At 46.9% G+C, this 25218-nt stretch overlaps 2 protein-coding genes across 3 annotated transcripts; both read right to left on the bottom strand.

Annotated features, from left to right (window-relative positions):
* Window positions 1-927: 927 nt before the first annotated feature.
* On the bottom strand, window positions 928-5537 carry elovl6 (ELOVL fatty acid elongase 6). The gene is made up of 4 exons (XM_079745095.1): window positions 5438-5537; window positions 2379-2510; window positions 2097-2248; window positions 928-1413 (listed from the first exon to the last, which is right to left on the bottom strand). Exons 1-4 carry the CDS (start codon window positions 5515-5517, stop codon window positions 932-934), a joined length of 846 nt encoding a protein of 281 aa, XP_079601221.1. The 5' UTR covers window positions 5518-5537; the 3' UTR covers window positions 928-931.
* Window positions 5538-18801: 13264 nt separating this feature from the next.
* On the bottom strand, window positions 18802-21894 carry pitx2 (paired-like homeodomain 2; the record flags this gene model as incomplete). Of its 2 annotated transcripts, none has more annotated exons than XM_079745093.1 (3): window positions 18802-19359; window positions 20443-20663; window positions 21732-21894. In XM_079745093.1, the coding sequence occupies 3 exons, from the start codon at window positions 21892-21894 to the stop codon at window positions 18802-18804; spliced, it is 942 nt and encodes a 313-aa protein (XP_079601219.1). The 2 variants fall into 2 exon arrangements, with proteins under 2 accessions (XP_079601219.1, XP_079601220.1); XM_079745094.1 differs by having other exon boundaries at window positions 20443-20645.
* Between the last annotated feature and the right edge of the window lie 3324 nt (window positions 21895-25218).

Genomic DNA, 25218 nt, shown 5'->3' with positions numbered 1-25218 from the left:
TTGCCCTCCCCAAAATGGCGGCAGTCATAAAGTAAAGTCATAAATAAAGACTTTATCCAAGTTGACCAGAGTAGGATGACAATATGTTCACTCAATAAACACACATACAATCTTACACTTGGTTCATTTGTTAACTTGTTTTTAACACAAAGAAAAGGAAAACACACAAAACAACTTTTCAAGTCATCAGCACATTTATAAAAAAAAAATAGCATTTATTTTGGTTCTTGAAGCTTCCAAAGTAAGATCCTTCGTACCGACAGAGCTTCTGTAAACTGACTTTAACTTCCCTCCTGCTGTCTGCTTTGTCATCACAGGAAGTCACCTGACCTCCTCCTCCTCCAATCGGCTTCCATGCAGCCCCCTGTGATCCCGGCGATGGTCATATCTACTCTTCTGATTGGTTGTTAAAGAAAGCGAGGTGGACCTGCGGGCCAATGGCAGCGAGGAGACGAAGCGAGACGTGGATGCAGACCAACACTGACCGAACCACTGGGCTTCAGACCTCTCCACCTCCTCAACCGGTCGCTCCTCCCTCCTCCTCCTCCCTCCTCCTCCTCCCTCCCCCCTCTCTCTGTGTACTGGACTCCTCAGTGTGAGACACAAGGCGGAAGACACTCATGACCTGCATCACAGATAATGATCTCTAGTGGTGGATCATACTGACATCACACTCTCTTCCCCAGTGAGCGTCGCGGAGGCCTCTGGATCTGCTCGTTAGTAGCAATGCTAAAGCAGCACACGTGATCAACCTCCACCCCCCCAACCCCACACCCCCTCCACCAGACCTCCACCCCTCACCCCGGCAACCTCCTCCTCCCCCAAACCTTTTTGCCTTCGGCACCAACCTCCTCTCAAACATCTCCTGTCAGCCATGGGATCCTTCCCCTAAACCGCCTCTTCTCCCTCTCCTCCTCCGCGGGCGACTCCTTCACTGGCTCTTCTTGGCGTCCGTGGTCGTCGTGGTGATGGTCGTCGCGGCCACGGCGGAGGCGGAGGCCGGGGGTTTGTTCTTGCCCACGTACGCCTCGTAGAAGAAGTGCAGGAAGAGCAGGAAGTAGCTGAGGTACATGAGGGAGGACCAGACGATGTTGTGGACGTGGGAGGGGCAGCCGGCGCCCCGCTGCATCCAGGAGTAGACCAGGTAGTTGACGACGCAGCCCACCACCATCTGGCTGATCTGGGTCAGCGTGATGAACATGGCCAGGCGCCGCGACACCCTGAAGCCCGCGGCGCGCGCCGCGTAGTAGGAGTACATGAGCGCGTGCACCAGGTAGTTCATGGTCATGAACCAGCCGCCGCCGGCCACCATGTCCTTGTAGGAGTACCAGGAGTACAGCAGCACCGTGATGTGGTGGTACCAGTGGAGGAAGATGAGGCGCTGCTTACGGAGCACGATGAACAGGGTGTCGCCTGGAGGAGGAGGAGAGGAGGAGAGGTTAGGAGGAGGTTGGAGAGGACAGGAGGAGGAGAGGAGAGGAGGAGAGGTCAGGAGGAGGAGAGGTCAGGAGGAGGAGGAGAGGTCAGGAGGAGGAGAGGTCAGGAGGAGGAGAGGAGATGAGGAGAAGTCAGGAGGAGGAGAGGTCAGGAGGAGGAGAGGTCAGGAGGTGGAGAGGAGATGAGGAGAGGTCAGGAGGAGGAGAGGTTAGGAGGAGGAGAGGAGATGAGGAGAGGTTAGGAAGAGGAGGAGAGATGAGGTTAGGTTAGGAGGAGGAGGAGTGTTTAGGAGGAGGAGGAGGAGTCAGGAGGAGGAGAGGATAAAGAGAGGTTGGGAGGAGGAGGAGGAGAAGTTAGGAGGAGAGGAGATGAGGAGAGGTTAGGAAGAGGAGAGGTTAGGTGGAGGAGGAGAGCTTAGGAGGAGGAGGAGGAGAGGTTAGGAGGAGGAGCGGATAAGGAGGAAGAGGAGGAAAAAAGTGAGAGCTAAGGAGAAGGAGTGTGAAAGGAGTTCAGAGAAGGAGAGGGCAACAGAGGAGTAGGATGAAGAGAGCGGATTCTGAGAGCGGGAATGAGTGAGAGGAGCAGCAGCCGAGGGAGGAGGCGAGGGGAGAGAGGAGAGAGGAGAGAGGGGAGAGGAGAGAGGAGAGAGGAGGACCCACCCAGCTCCGGTGCCTTGCTCAGGACGAAGGCGTAGGCCCAGAACTTGCTGACGGGTCCGTTGTAGAAGCTCTGGTCGCACACCGAGTGCTGCAGCCCCTTCGTCAGAAGGATGTGCATCATGTAGCTTCCTGTCCGCACCGCGCCGAAGATACTGGAGGAGGAGGAGAACAGGAGCTACTCTACAGCTACACGTAGCCCATACAGCTACCGCCGCGACTCCAAGATAAGATAACGGACGTCATGATGACACGTCCTGCGTGAGCCCCCGGTGGCTAACTCACCTGAACACCGCTAGCGTTAGCGACCATAGCACCAGCGGTTTCCTCAGTTCAAACTTCTCTCGCTGCTTCATGAGGTGGCGCCCCCCGATGATGCAGGCGGCGTACAGACTGCAGAACAGGAAGGACTTCTTCCTGTGGACAGGAAGTGAAAGGGTTAGCATCAGGAGGTGAAAGGGTAAGCGTTGTGATGAGCGTTCAGCTCCTACCTGCTACATGCTAACTGTTGTGTTCTTGTTGTCATAATTCAGACAGGGCCTCTAAGAGAAAACTCCTCATGGTCAAATTGACCAACCTGCCACCGGGCTCGTCAAGCTAGCTTCAATCTAATCACCTAGATAGCCAGAGAGCTAACCTAGTTATTTACCAGACTATTTACTAATTGAACCACCTAGTTAGTCATCAGGCCATTTACCTAGCGTTTTGAATTATTCATGGAGGAAAAATGCTTTGACTGTGAAGAGACAACAGTGTTCGTGTTTTGTCTGGCGGCCCGAGGTTGTGCCCGAACAAAATGTCACTGTGGAAGAAAACATCGGATAAGCAAATCCTCTGAGGCTACTGCATTCTATTAAAATATACCAACAAAATGCTTTGACTGTGATAAACTGTTTAACTAGTGAGGCAACTCTGTTAACTAGCTCTGCTAGCTAGTTCTGTTAAACACTGTTGAACTAGCGCTGTTAACTAGCTCTGTTCAACACTGTTGAACTAGCTCTGTTAACTAGCTCTGTTCAACACTGTTGAACTAGCTCTGTTAACTAGCTCTGTTTACCTGCTCCTGTAACCAGGCCTACCTCACCAGGTAGGCTGGAGTCAGGACCAATCACAGAGGGTTAAAAGGCCCTGACGGGGCAGAAACAAACGTAACTGGTCGGTTGAAAGGCGGGCCTCCTGGGAGGCGCGGGCATTGATTGGCCGTCTCCAGGGAGAGGAATCCATGTGAGGAGAGAGTGCGAAGTCACATCCCGACTAAAACATCTCTCTCTGTTCTTCACCTTCGACCCAAATGGGTCGCGGCCCCGTTGGAGGTGGGATGGAGGCTGACAACACACCCCTCCGAGGGGCCCAGGGACACTGATGAGGTCTTTGGGTCCTGAGGTGCACAGAGGCTAATGCTAGCAGTGGGACTGCAGCGCAGAGGCTAATGCTAGCAGTGGGACTGCAGCGCAGAGGCTAATGCTAGCAGTGGGACTGCAGCGCAGAGGCTAATGCTAGCAGTAGGACTGCAGCACAGAGGCTAATGATAGCAGGAGGACTGCAGCAGAGAGGCTAATGCTAGCAGAAGGACTGCAGCAGAGAGGCTAATGCTAGCAGCAGGACGGCAGCACAGAAGCTAATGCTAACAGTAGGACTGCAGCACAGAGGCTAATTCTAGTATTGGAGTGCAGCACAGAGGGGGAGCGTATCTATGTTCCCCGGGTCCTATGTTCCCCGGGTCCTATGTTCCCCGCTTTGTATGTGACCGGCAAACCTAACCATAACCGATTGGTTATGGTTAGGGTTAAGTTTAGGGTTAGCCCTCACCCTAACCCTAACCCTAACCCTAACCCTAACCATAACCCTAAACCTGACCCTAACCATTTGCACCCAGGGAACATAGGACCTGGGGAACATAGGGATGACCCCCACAGAGGCTATATCAGATTCTTCATGAACAGGAGCCGGGCTAACGGCTAACGGCTTTTAGCTAACCGGTCTGACCAGCAGAACTGCTCAGGCTCAGCTTCTGTCACACCAAGATGTGTGGAAGTGGAGGCTATAACTATAGGTTATAACCATAACTAACCAAAAGCCCGACTGACCATAACCCTAACTCACCATAACTAACCATATCCCTAACTAACAGTAACTAACCCTAACCCTGGTAGGGACCCTAACCTCCCTACCTCCTAACCTCACTGCCTCCCCCTTGCCGCAAGGAAGTCGGGAGGTTAGGAGGTAGGGAGGTTAGGAGGCTAGGAGGGAGGTTAGGAGCTTAGGAGGCAGGGAGGCTAGGATGCTGTTCAGTGAGGACATTAAGTTCTTCCCTGGCGAATAAACGCATACCTCTCTTTCCCAACATCCTAGAGTAGACTAAACACACACACACACACACACACACACACACACACACACACACACACACACAGCAGCAGAACCAGCCGACACAGTGCTGCAGGGATCTGATTGGCTGAAGGTCAGTCAGCAGACATCAGAAGATGTCGCTCATTGGCTGGATGTCAGTACCAAGGTATGGACAGCTCCCACACACACACACACACACGCACACACGCACACACACACACGTACGGTCAACAACTACTGTTAATGAATGTCGTTTGACAGCGTAGTAACTTGTAGTAACTTGTAATAACTTGTTATAACTTGTAATAACGTGATATGGACGCCCTTCCCCTAACTCCCATAACTCCCAGACCTGTTTGCTTTGGGGCGGAACGCTGTAATCTCAGACGGACAGGATGCCAACTCTACCTTCTCCACATGAATTAACCTCACACACACACACACACACACGTGCGCGCGCACAGTACTCTGCGACCTTCGCCACCCGCACCCACCTCTACCCGGGTACCCGGGGTACCCTCATGAGTCGCGACCCAGCGGTGGTCCTGGCGGGTCTGCAGGTCGTCTGGGTGACAGGTAGACCGCGTGCCACCCGCGGGCATGATCAGGCACGCAATCGCATTCAAGGGAGGAGATATTAGTTAGAGCCGCGTGAGAAGGCTAGCTTCTGCTGGTCTAGGTCCCCGGGTACCCGGAGCCCGGGTCCTAGCTAGGAGCCCTTAGGACCTGGGACCCGGGTCCTAGGATACCGAGCTCCCGGGTCCTCGGAGCCCGGGGTCCTAGAAGACCGGGCGCCCGGGTCCTAGGAGCCCGGGTCCGGTCTTGGGAGCAGTACGGGTGATGTTGTGTGTAGGTTCAGATCCCTATCTCCTCTATCCCACCGCTTCACGTCGCGTCCACATCACTCGTGCTAACGCGGGTATAGACGCGCCGCATTACATCACGTTATAGCACTTGTCAGGTTATATAAGTTATGACGTCGAGTTGTATCTCACCAGTTCTCCTGCATCCAGCGGATCGCCTCATCTTCGTTAAACTGCCTCTCGAACTCATATTCCTGGAGTGCGAGCGGCATGCTGCTGCTGTGCGGCGGGGCGGCGGTGCGATGCGGTGCAACGGCGCGGCGGTCGCGGCGGAGGGGAGCGTTCGGACCGCGGCGGCCAATCACAGCGCGGCGCCACGCCCTCGTTTGGCCTGCCTGGCGCACCCCGGGTCCTAAAGTCCGTATGCACTATTCGGAAGTTACTTATAACTTATAAATGTCCTCCTCGGGACAACGTCTGTCACAGTGGCTCTGCTCAAGATAGAAACGTATGAATTAAAATATATACACAAAGTGTTACATTAAATACACACAATAAAACAATAGGCCTTCCAATAAGTGGCTCAAACACTGGTTAGTGAATGAGTTGTTTACAGGGAATGTATTTTATTTAAAGGACAATACACATTGATGAACAAGTACAGCAGTACACGTAAACGTGCCAGATTGTAGCCCGGGGGCTAATATCCATCTCTAGTCCATCAGGAAGGTTGATGTTACAATAAAAATGACAGACATAGAGTAGTAAAATTTGCTATATAAAACAGGGAGAAAGAGAAAGAAAGAAAAGAAAAACAGGACAATTCATTAGTATGCGTTAAAACGGAGGCACCATTCATTAGTATGCTCTACTGGGCTAAAACGGTACAGTTACATACAGTTAGAGGTGGTTGCCCGGCCATGTTGTAGTACTTTATAAATTAAGCATATAAAGGGAAAATTTACAAAAGGTATTAAAACTAAGTAAGTTATATTTCTGCTGTTGCAATGATGATAAGCGGAAGGTTCTCTATCTAGAGTTTTGAGTGCCTTTTTGTACGGAAGCTCAACTGGTTTTAGGATAGTAGAATCTGACATAGACCAGCTGGCCTAACCAACCAGGGATAACCTGATGGTTGAGAGACGCCGAGATCGTTTATTGGCCTGTGGCATGTGCCACCGCGACCACTGACATACCATGGCATATACCGTTCCTGAACGGCATATGCCATGGTATGTCAGTGGTCGCGGTGGCACATGCCACAGGCCAATAAACGATCTCGGCCCTAATGTGATGGTTAGCGCTCGGCACTTGGTTCTACGAACATCCTCACCGTACCGACGGCGATATGTTGTTGTTTCTCTTCCTTCTGACAAATGTACTTATTGTGAGTCGCCCTGGATGAAAGAGTCTGCTGAAGGCCCTGAACATGAATGGAAATGGAGATATTTAGTTGTTTTGTCGACTGCGACGTTTCCCGACGTTTTGGCTTCAGGTGACCCACTGTCCCTTCAGACCTCCCGCGGAAGGCTGTGTTCCATGTCTGGCTCTATGTCTGGCTCTATGTCTAGCTCTATGTCTAATTCTATGTCTGGCTCTATGTCTGGCTCTATGTCTAGTTCTATGTCTGGCTCTATGTCTAGTTCTACGTCTGGTTCTATGTTTGGATCTATGTCTATCTCTATGTCTGGCTCTATCTCTAGCTCTATGTCTGGCTCTATCTCTAGCTCTATGTCTAGCTCTACATCTGGCTCTATGTCTGGCTCTATGTCTAGCTCTATGTCTAGCTCTATCTCTAGTTCTATGTCTGGCTCTATGTCTGGCCCTATGTCTAGCTCTATGTCTAGCTCTACGTCTGGTTCTATGTCTGGCACTATGTCTAGCTCTATGTCTAGCTCTTTGTTTAGATTTATGTCTAGCTCTATGTTTAGATCTATGTCTAGCTCTTTATTTAGATCTATGTCTAGCTCTATGTTTAGATCTATATCTAGCGCTATCTTTAGCTCTATGTGTAGCTCTATGTCTAGCTCTATGTGTAGCTCTATGTTTGGATCTATGTCTAGGACTATGGCTCTATGTGTAGCTCTATGTTTGGATCTATGTCTAGGACTATGGCTCTATGTGTAGCTCTATGTCTAGCTCTATGTTTGGATCTATGTCTAGGACTACGGCTCTATGTGTAGCTCTATGTGTAGCTCTATGTTTGGATCTATGTCTAGGACTACGGCTCTATGTCTAGCTCTATGTTTGGATATATGTCTAGGACTATGGCTCTATGTGTAGCTCTATGTTTGGATCTATGTCTAGGACTATGGCTCTATGTCTAGCTCTATGTCTAGCTCTATGTCTAGCTCTATGTCGACCTCTATGTCTAGGACTATGGCTCTATGTCTAGGTCTATGTCTAGCTCTATGTTTGGATCTATGTCTAGGACTATGGCTCTATGTCTAGCTCTATGTCTAGCTCTATGTGTAGCTCTATATTTGGATCTATGTCTAGGACTACGGCTCTATGTCTAGCTCTATGTCTAGCTCTATTTGGGTGACGAAGCGATAGTTAGCTCCCAGTTCGTAGCTCCCAGTTCGTATCCCCCAGTTCGTAGCTTGTGATGTGCGACCAGGAAACGAGTTGACTCATTTTGAATGTATTTTTAAGGACTGGTTTTCAGGGGTTCTGAGACACGTTGAATGACCACAAACCTTGTGTTTTAAGTTGTACTCAGCTCCTTGTTTAAACACTTGATTATGACGACTTGGACTCGGGTCTCAAGGAGGAAGGCCACAGCCTCATTCAGATGCTTTTTACCCACGTCAATGGTGACCCACATGGACCAGCAGCTGTAGCGCCCACCAGTATAGGACCAGTCTGGCCCCCAGTATAGGACCAGTCTGGCCCCCAGTATAGGACCAGTCTGGCCCCAGTATAGGACCAGTCTGGCCCCCAGTATAGGACCAGTCTGGCCCCCAGTATAGGACCAGTCTGGCCCCTAGTATAGGACCAGTCTGCTCCCCAGTATAGGACCAGTCTGGCCCCCAGTATAGGACCAGTCTGGCCCCCAGTATAGGACCAGTCTGTCCCCCAGTACAGGACCAGTCTGGCCCCCAGTATAGGACCAGTCTGGCCCCCAGTATAGGACCAGTCTGTCCCCCAGTACAGGACCAGTCTGGCCCCCAGTATAGGACCAGTCTGGCCCCCAGTACAGGACCAGTCTGGCCCCCAGTATAGGACCAGTCTGGCCCCCAGTATAGGACCAGTCTGGCCCCAGTGGGTTTTTACTCTAATAGTAAGAAAAATATTTGGGCTTCTGTCTTAGCACAGAGGAGAAAATTGTAAATTAATTTACGCATTTATTTTCCCTTTCAAGCTAAGAGCTTTGTCGATATCACTGGAAGTCCAACACCTATATCGTTGTGTTCTGTAGGCCAGTGGTTTCAAACTGTGAGGCGCCCCTCCCCTGGGGGGCGCCAGAGTTCCTCAGGGGGGGCGCGACGTGAGAAAAAATAAACCAGAAAAAGTAACAGAAAAAAACGCGAAGACGCAAAGTCAAACGCAAACTCATTGCTCCCACTAAAGTAGAGGTGAGCTATAAAGGAGGCTAAACTGGCAGTTTAGAGATTAAGCTGTTCAAATGTATCTAAAAAAAGTTAAGCAAAAACCTGCTTAGATGAAGATGTTCAAATGTGTTAAATGTAATTAAAAACGCACAAAGATGATTAGAATGTTTCAAAAATATGTTTAAAATGTTTCAAACATATCTTTAAAATGTTTCAAAAATATCTTTAAAATGTTTCAAAAATATGATCAGAGATATTTAAAATGTGTAAAATATGATCAGAGATGTTTAAGATATGATCAGAGATGTTTAAAATGTGTATAATAATTAAAAGATCTTTCAAAACACAAGTTCTAGAACTTATTTTTTGGGGGGTGCTCAGCTGAAATTTGTTCTCTGAGGGGGGGCTCACTCTCTCATACTTTGAAAACCCCTGCTGTAAGCTATCAATGATGTAATTTGGAAATGTTCAAAAGAGGGCAGCACTGAGCTGCCGAGGTCACGTGATGGGAGTTTCCGCGGCGACTTAATTGGCTCGTCCTTCCGGTCGGGAAAAGACCCTTTGTTCGGATTGTTTGAATGTGTACAATGCGTGAGAAAAGGTAGACACTCCTGCATGGAATAAAAGAAGAAACTCAAAGGGAGCGGTGAGGGGCCTCAGACAATGCTGGTATGAAGGCTTTCCCTCGTTGGGTTCTTTAGTTTCTCGGTTTCCTCTGTTGATTTGTGAACCACCTGCGATGGAGATGCTAATTATGGAGATTATAGACGAGGGTTCATTTGTGCCTTTGATCTTTCATGATGTTACGTAGGAATGTTCGGTATAATTTTGAGGTATGCATTTAATAATTATTTCCTGTTGTACCTGATTTATTTCAATGTGATTGATCACTATTAGTGAATCTGACTTATAGCATGAAATGGTTGATTATTCAGACCGTAGTTTGATACTTTATATTTAGTCTCTTTTCATATTGTTTTATTGAAAGGTTGTCAACCCGACAAACCGTTGAACTCCGCCGAAAGACCGGTCTATGTGGAAAACCAGGTGAACTTTTGGAAAACTTGAATAAATAAAAAGATTTGTCAAAGGAGTTGGTTGTACGTTGTTTCCTCTGAGCCTCGAGTTTAGGCAGAAAAGCCTGCAGAACTCTCCAGTCCACTGTTCCTCATGATTGCATGATTGTTACTGATAGTTCATCAACCATAAATTTATCAATTTTTCAATTCAATTATATCAGGGCTGGTTTCTGCTGTGTGTAGAATATAATCCTCATTGCGTGGTTCGGATAAACCTCTTCAGATCTCTCGGGGGTGAGGTTGCCTACCTCCAGGTCTGACGTCTGAAAGAGAAGACGTGAATTAGCGCCTGTTTTCAATTGTGTTCATAAGTTAAACTACAGAAGTCTGGTTATTCAGTGGTTATACTGCCCTCTTGCGTCCAACCAACCACATTAACGCAAATATAAAATCAAATCCAGACCGTATCTTACGCGCAAAAACTAATTTGATTCATGCGATGAAACATACGTCCGGTTTGGATGTATATCTCTTACCTTACGTAACGCGATATGTCTGTGTTTTGATGATTCCCACCTTGGGGGTAAAACGGTGTTTTATGATTCGCTTTGCTCTGAACCTCCGGGCATCAGGTGCCTCCGAGTTATTAGGAGGAGAGTGGAGCCGTGCCCTCCGGGCTCCGAGGCCGACCCAGAGGTCGCCTCCCGTCCCGCTTCATTACACACAATAACGGCTCAAGATGGAAGTAAAGGGTGTTCATTGGGTCAAGACCGCCCGTAACTGGATCATTCTCCTGGGTTTGGTAAAATAAATGACTGTTTGGGTTCACTGCTTTTTTGTTTCAAAGATCAACAAATCCGAAATACACCATTTAGAAGAAATGCTGTCTTGTTTAACCGTATTATTCCTCATTAATACTATTAATGAGGAATAATATGTACACCAATGATTGAACGTGTGCGTAAACGCTTACATATAGGCCTATCCGTTGTATTGCTTTGAGTTTCCATGTTTTGAGACCTACCGTATGCAACTATTCCCATTAAATGTCTCATCTCATCTCCCGAATGTTTTCCAGCTAAAGTGTAACAAGGTAGGCCTATAACAAGGTGTTGAACGAGGTATAACAATCTCGTTAGAAGATATGTCGTTTTCCTAAACAATGCCAACGATGACCAACTGACCAACAATATATCCTAGTATATTGTATAATATAACTTCTACATTGTAATACATTCTCCAATATATACAACGAGTATATAATGTCACGGTGTTCTAATGACGAGGTAATGAGGAGCTCTGCCACCCTCTGCTGGTAAACCCCGGGGCGCCTCCTCGGAGATAAGGACGTTTACTTTAGATGAGATGTCTTTCCAAACATGTTTGTATATATATGGATATATATATATAGGGTTAGAGTGATAAGAAACCATCACTAAACTTTATGTTAACTATATAGTATGTTCCCCAGTGATCACAACACAAACACAACTACAACATTACAACCACGATAAGAGCAAAACAATCAGAATAAAACACTACAAATCCAGTCAACATCCTGTCTCCATCTCATCTCAGAGGTCATCTCCATCGTGTTCCATGTCCTCAAGGTTCATCTCCACCACGTGTTCCTTCATAAGGCGGTTTAATATTTTACCAGTCCTGTGATTCTGAACATTTAAACTCCTCTCAATCATGGCAACTTTCTTTACATGTTGTTCTGTAGTTAGTCTCTCTGTAGTTGTAAATTGTTATGTCTCTATCTGGAGGGATGGTTGTTGGATTAGTGTAAGTGAAGATTGTATTTGAGTTTACTTTGATTTAGACAGGAATGTATATCAAGTCCCAAAGCATATTTATTAACCTGTTTTAAAGGTTTTAATGACGTTCAAAATCACACACATGATACATTAAATACCGATATCCGTTTACAGGGAGGCCTGTATTAATACTACATTGATATTAACAATAAATATGTGATGACCACACTGAATTCAGAAGTTGGTCTTTGTAGATAGTGGGCTGTCAGCACAGTGGGGGGTTAGAGAATACTCTCACCGCATCCCATAATGATTGCACTGTGCTGGTGCTGGGCTGGTAACCGTGGTAACCATGACACGCCGGAGAGCAGAGAGAGGAGGAGATCTGCTTGATCAATGATCGATAATCAGCCATCTGTCACATGCAGACTCTGGGCTGGATCAGCTGGTCTCTACTGTTTTTTCTACTGGTGTCTACTGTCTCTACTGGTCTATTCTGGTGTCTCTCCTGGTGTCTACTTTCTCTACTGGTCTCTACTGACTCTACTGGTGACTCTCCTGGTCTCTACGGTCTCTACCTGTTCTCTACTGGTCTCTACTGGTGTCTATCCTGGTCTCTACTGGTCTCTACTGGGGCTCTACTGGTCTCTCCAGATCCCTGCTGGTCTCTATTGGTTTGCTCTAGTCTGTGTCATTCCCTCATCTCGTCTATTTTGATGTAGGAAAACAAATGAAAACATATCTTTATTAATCTTAAATAGGCAACAGGAATCAGAGTTAAAGGGACAGGAAAGCTTTCAAATGCAAGGAATTTGTGGTTTTTAGTTTTTAATGTGACATTCATTTCTCTTTCATAAATATGAGAGAAATAACAGATACATTCTTTCATTGGATATTATGACATTATCAGGTTGATTTAGGATGTCTTTTCAAGCTGATTTTAAAAGGAAAAAAAGGACCCTGTAGTGTTGTTGGGAGACCCTGGAGTGTGTTGCTAGGAGACCCTGGAGTGTTGCTAGGAGACCATGTACTGTGTAACTTGGAGACCCTGTAGTGTTGCTAGGAGACCCTGTACTGTAGCTTGGAGACCCTGTAGTGTTGCTATGAGACCCTGTGTTGCTAGGAGACACTGTTCTGTATCTAGGAGACCCTGAAGTGTGTTGCTAGGAGACCCTGTGGTGTGTTACTAGGAGACCCTGTACTGTAGCTTGGAGACCCTGTGGTGTGTTACTAGGAGACCCTGTAGTGTGTAGCTAGGAGACCCTGTGGTGTGTAGCTAGGAGACCCTGTGGTGTGTAGCTAGGAGACCCTGTGGTGTGTAGCTAGGAGACCCTGTGGTGTGAAGCTAGGAGACCCTGTGGTGTGTAGCTTGGAGACCCTGTAGTGTGTAGCTAGGAGACCCTGTGGTGTGTAGCTTTGAGACCCTGTGGTGTGTAGCTTTGAGACCCTGTGGTGTGTAGCTAGGAGACCCTGTGGTGTGTAGCTTGGAGGCCCTGTCCCAAAGGAAGAGGGCGAAAGAGAGACAGAACAAGAACACTGATAAGAAGCTTTCCACACCTCTAGAGGAGTAGAGGGTTGCCAGTTATGCCGCAAAGCCACTACATGAAATACATTAACCATAACTCTCCCGGAGTCAAAGCATGGTTAATCTGTACTGTAAACGTTTACTGTGAGGCGTCACTGTAGCAGAGCAAGACGTCTCCACTGCTAATGGGACGTCTGAATGAATGCGGTTGGTTGGATTGACAGTTATTCGCCTACACAACTTTCTAACCCCTATCTGCTACTGAATGAACTGTATATTTACTGTCTAACCCCTACGTGCTCCAGAATGAACTGTATCTACTGTCTAACCCCTTCCCGCTCCTCAATGACCTGTCTCTGTACTGTCTAACCCCTACCTGCTCCTTAATGACCTGTCTCTGTACTGTCTAACCCCTACCTGCTCCTTAATGACCTGTCTCTGTACTGTCTAACCCCTACCTGCTCCTTAATGACCTGTCTCTGTACTGTCTAACCCCTACCTGCTCCTTAATGACCTGTCTGTACTGTCTAACCCCTACCTGCTCCTTAATGACCTGTCTCTGTACTGTCTAACCCCTACCTGCTCCTTAATGACCTGTCTCTGTACTGTCTAACCCCTACCTGCTCCTTAATGACCTGTCTCTGTACTGTCTAACCCCTACCTGCTCCTTAACGACCTGTCTCTGTACTGTCTAACCCCTACCTGCTCCTTAATGACCTGTCTCTGTACTGTCTAACCCCTACCTGCTCCTTAATGACCTGTCTCTGTACTGTATGACCCCTACCTGCTCCTTAACGACCTGTCTCTGTACTGTCTAACCCCTACCTGCTCCTTAATGACCTGTCTCTGTACTGTCTAACCCCTACCTGCTCCTTAACGACCTGTCTCTGTACTGTCTAACCCCTACCTGCTCCTTAATGACCTGTCTCTGTACTGTCTAACCCCTACCTGCTCCTTAATGACCTGTCTCTGTTCTGTTTAACTGGTATGTTGAAAGATGTAAACTATTGTTGCTATTTTGTAGAATATGTTCTACTGGCTGATTAAAGTTGGTTTAAATATGTCTTAATATTTATAAACTGCAGGCACTACGTCATGAACTCAAGGAGTGTGAAATCATGCTGTAGATGCTTTAGAGTGTAACAAATGGAATAATAAGAGGTTGAAAGTACTCTACTGTGTACTACAGTGTTGTAATATAGTGTTGTAAAGTAATCTGTGTTATATTAGTGTTGTACTACAGTGTGTACTACAGTGTGTACTATTATCATGTGACTTTAATTTAAAAACGTTACGAAAAGTAATGTTTGATACTATAATACCCTATTCCCCTATTCCAAGGGTTAGGGTGTGAGGGGAGGGTTAAGGGAAGGTGGTTAAGTTAAGGGTTAAGGTATAACGTAAGGCCTTAGGGTTATAATGAAGGAGTCAGGTTATTAAGGTAAGTGAGTGGAAAATGTTGTAAGGGATGGCAAGGGGGTGGGATAGAGAGTAAGGGAGGGGGGGCTGGGTTTAAATTAAGGGAGGGGGGTTAGGTTCATAAGGCTGTAAGGGAGGGGGAGGGCTGACGAGGGTTAGGTTTAGGTGAGGGGGAGAATGTGTGAGGTCACATCAAGTGACCCTAAGCTGTAGCCACTGAACACTGATTGGTCCAAACCATAAACCGTGTGTGTGTGTGTGTGTGTGTGTGTGTGTGTGTGTGTGTGTGTGTGTGTGTGTGTGTGTGTGTGTGGCAGGGCATCTACCAAACGATGGCACATTAAACTTGAGGAGGTATTTAAAGAGAAGTTACCTCTTGTTTCATCTGAGGATGGTGATGATGATGAGGATGATGAGGAAGATGAAGTCCCACACACGGACACAACCTCCCAGTAACCCGAACACAAACCCATCCATCCAATTAGAATCGTCACTCCTTAAAAAAAAGAAACCAGTCTCCGCGATCCACAGTTAAAGAAACGTTTGAATTCGTCACAATTCCAGACATTGCAGACATGGAATCTTTTATTAAATGATCATAAAAAAACATCAATATGTTATATTATTATATGTTATAACTTTTAATGTCGATGGAAAAAAAAAGCACAAAAGGCAGAACGTTGTTCAGACGTGAACAAAGGCGAAGGTGACCTCCTGATTCTTAACTTAACTCAGAGTTAACCAACCTCCACGTCTTATCTTTCGCTTCTCCATACTTCTCCCCTTATGGATCCTACACATTATTTATAGACGCGCTCTGCGCCTCACCGCGCAGGCGCGATGCGGCTGTTGTATTTTTAATTAAGTGTTTTTTAATTAAGTGTGTTTTTAATTAGGTGTCTTTCTAAAGGAGGTGTCTTTTTTAATGAGGTTCCTAAACCATACATTGTGCCGTAAATATCGGCTTAAGTCCTGAAGAGGTAAACATTGAATATAAATGAGGCTCGGAACCGCTGAGGGAAAACCTCAACAAAGAGTAAATGCTGATATAAGAATGAGTTTATAGAAATATCTATGAAATTATCATGTAACTAAAAGGGTGATTCACGGGTTGCACGGATCTCTTCTGTTACATCACCTTTAAATAGGCTATCAAATAAGCGATGAGAGGAGAAAGAACTGATTTAAGAGACGAGATGATGAGGAGAAAGAACAACCAACATGTCTCTTCAGACCGAGCGTTGCTACTCGACGCGTTCAGACTGGTTCCGTCCTCCTCTTGCTGAGTTAAAGCTCTCTGGAAAGATTCTCCGGTCTAATCATTTCAGATTAAAGGCGGATTAATATCATTGAAGGATTACTGAAGTGTTACTTCAGAACAGGAGGATTCTTGAAGTATTACTGAAGTTTTATAAGTCTTACTTCAGTATTCCTGAATTATTACTACAGTTTCACGGCTAATAGAGCTGCAGTATTCCGTTAGGATGAGGATTTTGAAGCCCTAATATACCTACTTTCTGCACTAGAATAATACCATTAGTAATACTATTAATTATACAATTATTAATAATAATGCCACTACTCTCTGTACTACTGCAATATAATAATACTTTTAGTAATACTATTAATGATACAATTATTAAAAATAATAACAATAATACTACTGTCTGCACTAGATTAGTACTATTAATATATATAGCCATAATATAAGTATTAATATTTTACTATTAATTATGATAATATATTATAGATATATCATATATATTTAAATCAGGATTTACACTTTAACTAGTTTCGGCTGAAGTTAGTTGAGTAGTAGGCCTAGTATATGGTATTAGTTTTCTATAGTTAAGTAGTTTATTTTAGCAAATTGTAATAAAATAACAAATTACAGAATACAAATCAAATTTATTTATATTGCAGGCCTATATATCAACTATTGGTATTAAAATACATTCATTCTAATAACATCGTTTTTTCTGCTTTAGTATCATAGTAGGCCTATATATTGATATTATCAAATGCATTCACATTTACATTTAGCCATTAATTATCATGTATTATACTTTTAATGTAGATTTATATAGTTTATTATTAGCCTTAATTGTATATTTTAGTATAATTAGTAGGCTATTACAGCACAATTATATAGTTTAATATTATTAGTATTACAGTACTATTATAAAGTTGAATATTAGTAGTATTACAGTACAATACAGCCTATATAGTTTGATACAATACGGTAGAATTGCATAGTTTAATGTTAGCATTACAGTATAATTGTATACTTCAATATAATGAGTATTACGGATTGTAGTAATTAGTATGAGTATATTTGTATAATTCAATATTAATAGCATTACGGTTATGTAGTATAATCAGTATGAAAGTAGGATTGTATAGTCTAATATTATCAGCAATACGGTAGGATTGTCGTATAATTAGTGTATTTGTATAGTTTGTAGTTGTTAGTTTGCTCGGCCTCACCTCGCTGTTGTGTGAGCGTTCAGTCCGCTGGAACTTATCCGAATGAACTCCTCCGGTCCAGAGCCAGACCAAATGAGAGAGTGTGTGTGTGTGTGTGTGTGTGTGTGTGTGTGTGTGTGTGTGTGTGCGTGCGTGCGTGCGTGCGTGTGTGTGTGTGTGTGTGTGTGTGTGTGTGTGTGTGTGTGTGTGTGTGTGTGTGTGTGTGTGTGTGTGTGTGTGTCTCGTCCCGATGTGGATTGGGATGTGGATTGGACCTCAGACCGACCCGCTCTTATCCGTCAGCTGATTAGCGGCCGATGTCTCGTGCTCCGACCGTCCGTCACTCCGACCGGCCCTCCTCGAGACCTCAGAGTTCAGCCTCAGTCCGGCTGCTCTGGTCTGGTCTGACCCGGTCTGGTCTGTCCCGGTCGAGTCTAGTGTAGTCCTACCTGGTAAACAAACACTCTGCTCTGTCAACACGAGGACACCACCTGTTTGTTTTAGCGTCGCCCGGAGCTATTGCTCCGCGGCGGACTCTCGGGTCGTTGTGCACATGTGCGGCCGTGTTTGTGTGCGGTGCGCGAAGGTAAACAGTTTAGAAGTGTCCGCGCGGGCCGCTCGAGCGCGGCGCGTTTGATATGAGCTATAAATAGACCCGGCGGGCGGAGGGTTGAGAGGAGGAAACCCTGCGGAAGTCACTCATCTGGACACGTGCATTGATGACTTCATTAATTATGACGCTTTATCGATCCTTTATTAGCGCGTGTGTTTTATTTTGGAGGCTTTAGGCTAAACTCTATACTTATTTATACTTTATGTATACTTACCTATAATGAGGCTATATATTAAGTATGTGTGTGTGTCCATGTGTGTGTGTGCGCGTGTGTGTGTGTATGTGTGTGCGCGCGTGTGTGAATGTGTGCGTGCGTGTGTGTGTGTTATTTCAGGCTATGTGTGCGTGTGTTATTTCAGGCTGTGTGTATTGGACTCCGCTGTTGTCTGAACAGATTAGACTCGCTGTCTGGGCGGTATGTGATTCAGGAGGTAGCACGGGCTGGCTGGTAATCAGAAGGTTTCTAGTTCGATCCCCGCCTCCTCCTATATGAGTGTCGCGGTGTCCCTGAGCAAGGCACCCCACCCTGACTGCTTCTAACGTGCTGGCTGTCTCCCTGCGTGGCTGACCCCGCCGTCGTTGGGTGAATGTGTGAATGTGTGTATGAATGGGCGAATGTGAGACATCTATTGCGCAGCGCTTTGAGTGGCCGCTGGTTAGGGCAGCGCGGTATAAATGCAGTCCGTTCATCATTCAGTCCATTTCCGCTGTCGGACCCCCCGAGGCTCAAAGAAAGTCCCGACCCAACAGGTATTTTGAACAATATATTTACTTCCATTAAATAAAACACAATAGTTTATTTTTTGATGTTGAAAAAAAAAGAGACATTATTCCGTACAGAGAGAGAAACGGCGGGACACGTGAAACTTGTTCTACTAACCCAGACCCACACGACATTAATATTAGTTATTAATATGTTAGAGCACGCGGCGGGGCGCCTATGTACATTCCCTTTGTGCTGCAAGCAAATCAGGATCCGTTGGGTTCACATGCGGCGGTCGTTAGAGACCGAGAATATTTACAACCATCAAGTCCAACCGGCTATCGAGTCCCGAGTCCCGGGTACCGAGTCCCGGGGAAAACCTCCTCCCGAGCCGCGCAAAACCCACTCCCGGTCCAGACCTCCTCTGCTCGCGGGACGAGGGGCGGCCCGGAAGAGGTCGTGGGGGTCAGGGGATCAGGGGGAGGGGGGGTGCGGGGCTAGACGGGTCTGTCCACCGCGTACTGACACGCGCTCAGGTTCGACGCCGGGTTCTGGACGCTCGCGTACCCGAAGCTGGAGTGCTGCTTGGCTTTGAGTCTGAGGCTTGCCAGGCTGGAGTTACACGTGTCCCGGTACACGTAGGGTGGCGTGGGGGGCGCGTACGGACAGGCGGGCGCGGACACGCCGCCGGCGGGGTTGAGCGCCGGGTTGTTGAGGTTGCTGAGGTTGTTGAGGGAGTTGAGGCCGGAGTTGAGGCCGGAGTTGAGGCCCGCCCCGGGGGGGACCATGCCGGAGCCCATGCCCATGGAGGAGGGCGGGAACATGGCCTGGGAGGACAGCGGGTTCACGGAGTTGAAGAAGGGGAAGCTCTTGGTGCTGAGCGAGGCGGACGCCAGGCCCTTGGCGGCCCAGTTGTTGTACGTGTAGCTCGGGTACATGTCCTCGTACGGCTGCATGAGGCCGTTGAACTGCGGGCCGAAGCCGCTCTTGCACAGCTCCGCCTGCTGGTTCCGCTCGCGCTTCCGCCACTTGGCGCGCCGGTTCTTGAACCAGACCTGCGGACACGCGCACGTTATTATCCAATACACATTGAAGCAGACCACGCGGACACGAGCACGTTATTATCCAATACACACGTTATAATTTAATATATAATAATGTTATCATATTATAATAATATAATATTAAACCAGACCTGCTCGTTATTATCTAATACACACCTTAATAATAATAATAATAATTATAATAATAATAATAATAATAAAAATAATAATAATAATAATAATAAAATATTAAACCAGACCAAGGCATTATTATCTGATACCCTTTAACACCGGACGGATCTCCGGTCTGAACCAGACCTAACAGCTACGACGTCTGCCTCTTTAGTATAAATACACATTTATAATCAGTTATATACAATCAGGCATCCTATTTATTGTAATGTATAGACAAACATAATGTCATCGTAACATTATGTTTGTCGACCCTCCACGATGTTAGCGTCAGATCCTAAAACTCACTTCATGTATTTTACCGTAATGTTCTGAGCAGAGCTTCATGTTATTATCTATGTTGTCTCGTTAGTAACACACTCTAGCCTTTATGTCCGCCTGTGTGAGGACTAGACCGAGGTCCTCACGCTCAGTGCTCTGTTTCCTTCCTCCTCTCTGATCCTCAGAATCATCCCAGCGTCATTACGGTACCACGAGTCGGGTTTAGTCAACAAAACACGTAGAATGTAACGGATGATAAAAACTCATATTAACATGTTGGTTTATATTGTTTTGTATTATTTTATGATATTCTATTATTATAATCACGGCTGTGTCCGTGGGTCTGAACCAATGCTATACTGTAGTATTAACACTTAAACTGTAGTGGGCCTATTAACACTTATACTATATTAACTCTTATACCGTAGTATTAACACTCATACTGTAGTATTATTGCAGTGCAAGATTTATACAATAGCCTAATACTGTTGTAGTGTAATATTTACAAGTACTATTCTACTATCCTACGATACTATTATGATATTATCATTATATATTAGTGATAGTATTAAGATATTACTATCATTATATATTAGTGATGTCATTATGATATTATTAGCATATATTGGTGTGTATTCTCACCCGCACGCGCGCCTCTGTCAGGTTGGTCCACACCGCGATCTCCTCGCGCGTGCTCATGTCGGGGTAGCGGTTCCGCTGGAACGTGGCCTCGAGCTCCTGCAGCTGCTGGCTCGTGAAGTGCGTCCGCTGCCGCCGCTGCCGCTTCTTCTTGGACGGGTCGTCAGAGGCGTCCTCCGCCGCCTGCTTCCCGCCCTTCTCCTTCTCTGTGGGCACGATACATACTGTTAATATAGTATTAAGTATTAATTAATTAATGTATTATTGACTCTGTTAATTCAGTATTAAAAGATTAGTACAATTAGTTAGATTATAAACAGAGTACTAAGACCTTTAGTTAAGAGTATTAACAGAGTATTAAGACATTTAGTAAAAGTATTAACAGAGTATTAAGTATTAAGATGGCCCTTCTCCTTCTCTGTGGGGGGCTCGATTCACGTTTATTTAAAGGGTATTTACAGAGTATCAAGCCCTTTAGTTAGACAGAGGTTATTAATACATTTAGTTAGATAATTAAAAGAGAGCATTCAGACATCGTCAAGAGGTTTTGTTATACGAGAAGTATACGAGGTCTACTTTGAGTAATAATACATTTAGTTAGAGCGTATAAAGATACTATTAATACATTTAGTTTGAGTCTTAATATGTTTAGTAACAGAGTATTAATACATTTAGTTAGAGTGCATTAAGACATCTAGTTAGAGTATTAATACCTTAGTCAAAGAGTATTAATACAAGTTTGATTTCTTCAGAAAAAGGAGCCGCGCGTATTTCTCGGCTAAGCGGCTCTCTGGTGTGTGTGTGTGTGTGTGTGTGTGTGTGTGTGTGTGTGTGTGTGTGTGTGTGTGTGTGTGTGTGTGTGTGTGTGTTTATGTGCGTGTGTGTGTGTGCTTGTGTGTGTGTGTGTGTGTGTGTGTGTGTGTGTCTGTGTGTGTGTGTGTGTGTGTGTGTGTGTGTGTGTGTATGTGTGTGTGTGTGTCTGTGTGTGTGTGTCTGTGTGTGGATCCTCTAACTCTAAAACACTAACTAATACCTCCTCGTGCGGTGCATTCCTTTAATTATTTAATAGTTATACTATCGACATTAATTATTATTAACGGTAAGGGTCGCGCGGGGCTCCGCGGGGACTCGCGGGGTCCTGACAAGTCGTTAAGGGGGTTCAGACTCTCCGGTCTGGCAGGAGGTCTGACGGCTCCCTGACACCTGGAATCTCCAATTTGCACGCACACTTCCTGCGGCAGCAAACGGCGCTCGGAGCCGCTGAGTCTGAACCGGCGAGGCTCGCAACTTACCGGCAGACTCTGGGCTCGAGGTGTCCGACACCGCGTGCACGTCCAGCCGGTGCTTCGTGTCCCCCGCGCGCTGAAGCGGCTGTAAGGTGGACGCCATAGCCAGCGCGTGCTTACTCCCGGTAAAGTGGTGGTGGTGCTCGAGGTTTAACGGCATGGAGCTCATCGGTAGAGGAGGGAGTGCAGCCGGTCTTCACGAGCACGTCGAACGCGTTTAATCCTTGGCGCGAGCGGAGGAACCAGCCCGGGTGTCCGCGAGCCCAACCCGAACTTCGAACCTGTTCTACCAAGTGGCGCGAGACTGGATCAGAAGCGGCCGCCAGCTGCCATCGCGGCGCGAGGAACCTCCGGTACCGACGACTAGAGCACACTATCAGAGCGTGAGCCCAGGTAGGGGGTATGAGACGTGGACACACACTCTCTACACACATTCATACACACACACCCCTCCGCGCGTTGATCTCCTCTCCGCGCTCTGAGCTGCGCGAGGGGCAACCTCGCCTCGCGCCACGCCCCCGCGTCATCACCGCAGCCCCGCCCACATTGTGACGGACAGGTCGGTAATGACGCGACGCTGGAATCAGATCTGTGTGTGGATGTTTCGGCGCCGCGGGGGATGATTCTCCTCCCTGATAGAAGCGCGCCGCCGCGGAGAAAGACAGGGCGCGCCGCCACGGAGAGGGACGGGGCGCGCGCGCGGAAGACCAAATCGAAAAAAGATAAGGTTTGGTCTCGTGAACCGAGTCTCCTGAACCGGGTCCGGAAACCGGGTCCCGTGCATGAAGACGTCAGATTACGCGGTGAATAAATACAATAAATGCGCGCTCACAGATCAGATAGTCCAGCCTCGTGAAGACGCTACAACACATCAACAACAACAACACAACAACACAACAAAAACAACACAACAACACAACCACAACACAGAAGCAACACATCAACAACACAACAACATGACCAGAGCACAACAACGACAAAACACCAAGACAGCTATTCGAGGGTGAATGATTCTAATGATGACGTTATGAACACGTTATTATAGGAAGACTAAAGTGCTATTATTCAGGTCACGTGACCCGACCTGGTCTGAGGTCATCCCTACGGAAGCAGGGACCACGTGACCAGCCCAAACACAATAAAGGCTGTTAAACCAGATTTCATATTTACTCCACGCTGAGCAGCTCGGGAGCGCGCTCTGCCTCTGAGTCTCTTTGGAGGACTTTAATGAGTTTCGTCTGCGAGGAGCAAACTTTTCCGCGGCTCCCAGGAGCCCGCGGCGCGCGGAGTCAACATCTCTCGAGACGACATGAGAGGACCACGTGACGCGGGAGGTCGGCAACGCTCGCTCATCAACCACCCTTCTCATCACGCACGCGCGTAATGACTTTACACCTCTCTGCTCTTCAATCCGCGCGTCCATCGATCAACACGCACGCGTCTGCTCTGTGGATGAATTCACGTGAACGTGAACATCTAAAAACCAATCCTCCAAAACCACAACATGCATAAGAGGGATTATTCATGATGCGCGTTATTAGGTGCTGTAAGTGACGTCACTGATCATGTTATTATTGAGACGTGTTTCCAGAGCGCGTGGAGCCGCCGCTCCTTCCTGCGCGGGACCACTAAAGTTGAAGTGGATTACCGCGGCTCTGCGCTACAGCACGAGGGCCATTAATTATCTATTCAGTCAATACGGGAGCGCGAGCCTTTTCCACCGGCTTACCAACACGTCACATTACCGCACGCGCGTATTCCTGCTCACGCGTCGCCTTTCATTATACATTTAGTTTTCCCTCGAGCCCGGCAGCGAGCCGCGCATATATTACCTCCAACAATATGAGGCGGCCCTAATCACGCGCGATCTGTTTACCTCGTTATGCCTCCTCACAGCCGGGCCTCGTCAGAGCCTCTACTGGACCGGGCCAGCCGCCTCAGAGCCTCTGGACCGGGCCGGCCTCCTCAGAGCCTCTGGACCGGGCCGGCCTCAGAGCCTCTGGACCGGGCCGGCCTCCTCAGAGCCTCAGCGCCAGGGTACATTTTCCGCGACATCGTCTAATTTCCGGTTGAACAGAGGCCCTCCCTGTTTATTTGAACGGATCGATTAGAGTCTAATTCTAGTTATTACCCTAATAAATCTGATTATTGTCTGCTTATCGATGTCCTGACGAGTTCCAACGGGAGCTGAGAAGTGGCGGGAGAATTTGATCTATTTATGTTTATTTATTTATGCGGGGATATAAGGACTTGTATTATATCATTTTATCATTATTATTAATATATATATTCATATTATTAAATCATAATAATAAATTAATATTCACATTGTAATTCATATTATTATATTATATTAAGACTTTTTTTAATTATAATTCTCAGATCCGGTCCCGGCCGCCAGGGGGCGGGCCAGGACCACAGAAGGCCTGCACGCGTCTCCTCAGGCTAGACCTGGGCTGACCCTGGACTCTAGACCCCGGTGGACTCTAATCTAGACCCAGTTGGACTCTAGTCTAGACCCAGGCGGACTCTAGACCCAGGCTGACTCTAGACCAGTCCCAGGCGGACTCTGGTCTAGACCCAGACTGACTCTGGTCTAGACCCAGACTGACTCTAGACTCTAGACTCAGGGTGGCCCTGGGCTCTAGACCCACGCAGACTCCAGACTGACAGGGTGCGGTGTGGGGGGACCACTCACCGATCTGGGCGCAGGTGTTGGCTAGCTTTCGGCAGTGAGACTCCATGATGACGTCTGGAAGAGATTCAAACATTATAATTATTACCATGAATATTAGTATCGTTACCAAGGGGACAAGAAGTCCCAGAGGGACCAAGTCTAGAGACCAGGGGCGACCAGGTCTGAGGACTAGGGGGGAACAGGTCCCCAGACTCTGTGGTCTTCTGTAGGGTAGATGTCAGGTCTAAGTAGGCCTACGGTCTATTTAAGGTGTGGTTCTCTAGGGTAGGTGTCAGGTCTAAGTAGGCCTACGGTCTATTTAAGGTGTGGTTCTCTAGGGTAGATGTCAGGTCTAAGTAGGCCTACGGTCTATTTAAGGTGTGGTTCTCTAGGGTAGATGTCAGGTCTAAGTAGGCCTACGGTCTATTTAAGGTGTGGTTCTCTAGTAGATGTCAGGTCTAAGTAGGCCTACGGTCTATTTAAGGTGTGGTTCTCTAGGGTAGATGTCAGGTCTAAGTTGGCCTTCGGTCTATTTAAGGTGTGGTTCTCTAGGGTAGATGTCAGGTCTAAGTAGGCCTACGGTCTATATAAGGTGTGGTTCTGTAGGGTAGATGTCAGGTCTAAGTAGGCCTACGGTCTATTTAAGTTGTCGTGTGTTCGTCGTGTTTGCGCGAGCAGCAGTTGGGTTGGAAGCGGAGTGATTCGGCTGTAAAAGCGCGGGATTAGCGGCTGATTGAGATGTCTGTCGGCGGGATATTACAAAATTCATTATCGGCGCCCCACACTACCTCGATATGAAGTTACACAGATGGCCTT

The sequence above is a fragment of the Pollachius pollachius genome (assembly GCF_949987615.1).
Source record: "Pollachius pollachius genome assembly, chromosome: 10".
NCBI classification, from domain to species: domain Eukaryota; kingdom Metazoa; phylum Chordata; class Actinopteri; order Gadiformes; family Gadidae; genus Pollachius; species Pollachius pollachius.
Note: the sequence above shows the minus strand (reverse complement) of the source record. Positions and strands in the feature narration are given on the sequence as shown.